Source organism: Eriocheir sinensis, chromosome 5 (assembly GCF_024679095.1).
Source record: "Eriocheir sinensis breed Jianghai 21 chromosome 5, ASM2467909v1, whole genome shotgun sequence".
NCBI lineage: Eukaryota > Metazoa > Arthropoda > Malacostraca > Decapoda > Varunidae > Eriocheir > Eriocheir sinensis.
The window spans coordinates 27058668-27063667 of NC_066513.1; the positions used below are offsets into that span (position 1 = coordinate 27058668).

At 44.5% G+C, this 5000-nt stretch overlaps 1 protein-coding gene across 4 annotated transcripts in view; it reads right to left on the bottom strand.

Annotated features, from left to right (window-relative positions):
• Positions 1-5000, bottom strand: part of LOC126985973 (runt-related transcription factor 3-like) — a 124912-nt gene that overhangs the window by 24260 nt on the left and 95652 nt on the right. For 2 of the 4 annotated variants that reach the window (XM_050841643.1, XM_050841623.1), the window contains exon 3: positions 656-691. The exons of the other annotated variants lie outside the window; for them this stretch is intronic. In XM_050841643.1, the coding sequence (XP_050697600.1) occupies positions 656-691 (36 nt within the window). The remainder of the gene's footprint in view (positions 1-655; positions 692-5000) is intronic. 4 annotated transcript variants of the gene reach the window in all.

The window sequence follows — 5000 nt, forward strand, 5'->3', positions numbered from 1 at the left end:
CTCCCCAATTACCTACCCCAATCTCTCTCTCAGTCCTTACCCATACCTTCCCCATACTGTTACTTATCCCACAAACTCCCCAATTACCTACCCCAATCTCTCTCTCAGTCCTTACCCATATCTTCCCCATACTCTTACCTATCCCACCTCCTTCCCATTACCTACCCCAACCTCTCTCTCAGTCCCTACCCATATCTTCCCCATACTCTGTTTCCTATCCCACCCCCTCCCAAATTACCTACCCCAACCTCTCTCTCAGTCCTTACCCATATCTTCCCCATAATCTGTTACTTATCCCACCCCCTCCCCAATTATCTACCTACATCCCTCCCCATACCCAGTTATCTACCTCTCCCCATCTCCCACTTACCTCCCCCAGTCCCTACCCATGCCCTTCCCATACCCTCTTATCTACCCTACCCCAACTCCCCATTACCTCCCCCTGCCTGCCCATGCCCTTCCCCATACTCTCTTACTTACTCTCCCCATCTCCCCTGTTACCCAACCCCAGTCTCTCCCCTCCTCCATTTCCCTCCCCATACCCTGTTATATAACCCAAGCCCTCCCCCTTCCCCTGCCCATTTCCCTCCCCATACCCCATCCCACCCCATCTCCTCCATTCACCCCCATGTCCCTCCCCAGTGCCCAGTTTTACCTTGATAAGCTCCCCCAGGGTAGCCTTCCCAGGTCACTATAAAGAGAAGGTGTTAAGTGGAATAGTAATAAAAATAATGATAATAATAATAATGATAATAATGATGATGATAATAATGATGATAATGGTAAGGATAAAAGTCTTGCTTAGTATTAGTAGTAGTATTGTATTTATTATTATTATTATTATTATTATTATTATTATTATTATTATTATTATTATTATTATTATTATTATTATTATCTATTTGAGGTCAATATTATTACTACTAGATGATGATGATGATGATGAAAATAATAATGAAAATAAAAGTCTCACTCATATAACAAAAGATAACATAAATAAATCTTGCAACGAAACTCACATATTCTTGTATTTCTTTTCATTTTCTTTCCACACACGCACACACACACACACACACACACACACACACACACACACACACACGCATGCACACATAAGTCCCCCTTCCCCCCCCCCCCCCACACACACACACACACATAAACCTCACCCTGTCAGACATTTGCTACACTCCCCGACACACACAAACAAAGGAAAAGGAACGAAGATTCAAACATCACAATAAAAAACACGCAAAAAAAAAAAAATGAGAGAGGGTGAGCGTGAAAGAATCGCTTTAATTCAAATGTACACGACAAGCAGAGAGAATTTATGGAAGGAGGAGGAGGAGGAGGAGGAGGAGGAAGGAGGGAGGGAGGGATGGAGGGAAGGAGGGAGAGTGGGAATGAATGAAGGGAAGGAAGGGTAGGAGAGAAAGGGAAGGAAGGAGGGCAAGAAGAAAGGAAGAGAGGGAGAGAGAACGAAGGAGAGAGGAAAGGAAGGTAGGGAGAAGGAAGAAAACAGAGAATGAAGGAAAGAAAAGAAGGAAGGAAGGAAGGAAGGAAGGAAACTGAGGATGGAAGGAGAAGGAATAAACCAAGCAAAATACCGCAATAAAAGAGGGAGGGAAGGAAGGAGAGAAAAAGGAAGGAAGAGAGAGATATGGAAACGAGAGACGGAAAGACGGGAGGGAGGGGAAGCCTCGCCAAACACGCACTAAAGAGGCCGTGAAGATCGCTAAGAGGCTCTTCAGTAATCTGGGTGAATGAATCAGGCCGTAAGTGGCTCCCGTGACCGCCGCAGAGGCCGCCGCAGCCGCCACCCCGCGCCGCGTCGTTACCCCGGGGACGGCTCTTTTGTCAGCCTCGGTAGCACTTTATTATCGCCTTTGTTGTTGTTGTGCTCGCCGCCTCCGCCCCCGACTACGCCCTCTACTACCGCCGCTGACAATTATGACTTCTACTGTTGCCGCCGCCGCCCCCCCCGCCTCCGCCCTCTACTACCGCCGTTGACTATTACGACTTATACTTTTGCCGCCGCCGCCCCCAACTACGCCCTCTCCTACTGTTGCCGCCGCTGACTATTACGACTTCTACTACGACCTCTACTGACGGTGCTGCTGCCATTATTTCTGTCGCTGTTTGTCCTTTGGTTCTTATTTTCTTATTTTTCTTGTTCTTGTCCTTGTTTCTTTTTCTTGTGTCTTTTTTCTCTCTTTGTGTTTTTGTTTTGTTTTGTTTTGTTATTCTCTTTTTTCTTCTTCTGGTTCTTGTCCTTTTTCTTATTGTTTTCTGGTCCTCGATTTCCTTGTTTTTTTTCTTTTTCGACTTATTGCTCCTTTTTTCTTCTTCTTCATTTTCTTTATCTGGTTCTTGTTTTCTTTCATTCTTTTCTTGTTTTCTGGTTCTTCTTCTTGTTCTCAATGTTCTACTTCTTCCTCGTCGTCCTAATCCTCCTGCTTCCCATTTTCTTAGTTGTCTTCACCTTATTAATTTCACTTTTTTATTGTAAGTTTTCTTCCCGTTTGTCCAGAAAAAAAGAGACAGAGAAAGAGAGCGAGGGAGAGACAGACAAGACACACAGACAGAAAGATAGACAGACAGACGGAGGAAACACCTTTACCCACCTGGCTCGCCTTGGGCACTAATTGGAGGGTCATCTGTCGGCCTTCACCTGCATGCCCCCCCTCTCTCCCCCCTCCTCCTCCTCCTCCTTCCTCTCCTCCTTCTCCTCCCTCCTTCTCCTTCTTCTCAACCTCTGCTCCTTTTCCTTCGCTTCTTAACCCATTTACCTGTTCTTTCTTCTTCTTTTTCCTTCCCCCCTCCTCTTCTTTCTCCTCTTTTTATCTCTTATACCATTTTTTTCCTTTCCCATTTCCCTTCTCTTCTTCTTCCCCTCTTCTCTCTCCCTCGTCCTCCTCCTCCAAAGAAGAAAAAAAGAAAAAAGAAAAAGATGGAAGATTGATATGAAGGACAATAAAGACACCACCACCACCACCACCACCACCATCACCACCACCACCATCACCACCACCACCACCACCACTCGTGTCCTACCACCATTCACACTCCCTCGGTCTTCCAATTACCCAATCATGACCGACGACACACACTCCGATGGTGGTGGTGGTGGTGGTGGAAGTGATAGTAGTAGTAGTAGTAGTAGTAGTAGTAGTAGTAGTAGTAGTAGTAGTAGAAAAGGATAAGTAAGTAAAAAAAGAGGAAGAAAAAGAAGAAAAGAGAAGAAAACGAAGAAAAAAAATATACAAGAAAATTAGAAGAAAAAATACAAAAAAAATACAAGAAAAAAATACAAGAAACGGAAAAAATACAAGAAAAAAGAGAGAGAGAGAGAGAGAGAGAGAGAGAGAGAGAGAGAGAGAGAGAGAGAGAGAGAGAGAGAGAGAGAGAGAGAGAGAGAGAGAGAGAGAGAAATGGACCAGTGACACGAAGAGAAACACGTGTTCCTTTTCTTTATGACTTCCGTTCAGCAATTCCCGAAGTGAACGTGTTTGCATATACGATCAGGAGGAGGAGGAGGAGGAGGAGGAGGAGGAGGAGGAAAGAAGAGGAGCAGGAGAAAAAGTAAATCAAGAGAATGGAAAATGACATAGAATAGGAGGAGGAGGAGGAGGAGGAGGAGGAGGAGGAGGAGGAGGAGGAGGAGGAGGAGGAGGAGGAGGAGGAAAGAAGAGGAGCAGAAGAAAACAGTAGAAGCAAAAGGGAGAAATATGACATAGAACAAGAGGAGGAGGAGGAGGAAGAAGAGGAAGAGGAGGAGGAGGAGGAAGAGAATAACAATGGCGATAATGAAGGGAAGAGAAGATGATGAAGGCGAAAAAGTCCAAAGAAAAATAAATGAAAAAAGTGGAAGAAGAAAATAAGGATAAAGAAAAAGGGAAGAGTAAAAACAACAATAATAATAATAATAATAATAATAATAATAATAATAATAATAATAATAATAATAATAATAATAATAATAATAATAATAATAATAATAATAATAATAATAATAATAATAATACGAAAAGAAGAAAGAAAACAAAATGAAAGAATAAGAAGAAAATGTAAACAGGAAGATAAGTTCAAACGGAGGAGAGAGGAAAAATGGAGGAGGAGGAGGAGGAGGAGGAGGAGGAGGAGGAAGGAGGAAGAGAAGAGAATGAGGATGATGACCCGAGATATTTGAAGTAAAAAGAGGAAAATATGAAGAAAAACAGGAAAGGCAGAAGAAAATGAGCAAGAGGGTTTGTTAAATAGATTCTAGGAGGAGGAGGAGGAGGAGGAGGAGGAGGAGGAGGAGGAGGGAGATTGGCAGAAAACGAAGAAAAGGAAAGAGAAGAAATGAAAAGGAAAAGAAAAGGAAAGAGAAAATAAGGAATGGGATGAAAGGATATGGAGGAGGAGGAAGAAGAGGAGGAAGACGAGGAGGAGGAGGAGGAGGAGGAGGGAGAAAAAGAGGAATTGAAAGCCTTGAAAAAAAAAGAATGAGAGAAGTGAAGCGAAAAAGAAGATAAATAAAAACAACAAAAAGAAGAGAAAGAAGAAGAAGAGGAGGAGGAGGACGAGGAGGAGGAGGAGGAGGAGAGGAGTGAAGAAGAAACAGGAGGAGAACGGAAAAGGAGTGGGAAAGAGAACTGGAGGTGAATGAGAGAGGAGGAGGGGGAAGAGGAGGAGGAGGAGGAGGAGGAGGAGGAGGAGGAGGAGGAGGAGGAGGAGGAGGAGGAGGAGGAGGAGGAGAGGAGTGAAGAAGAAACAGGAGGAGAACGGAAAAGGAGTGGGAAAGAGAACTGGAGGTGAATGAGAGAGGAGGAGGAGGGGGAAGAAGAAGAGGAGGAGGAGGAGGAGGAGGAGGAGGAGGACGAGGAGGAAGAGGAGGAGGAGGAGAACGGAAAAGGAGTGGGAAAGAGAACTGGAGGTGAATGAGAGAGGAGGAGGAGGGGGAAGAAGAAGAGGAGGAGGAGGAGGAGGAGGAAGAGGAGGAGGAGGAGGAAGAGGGGGGA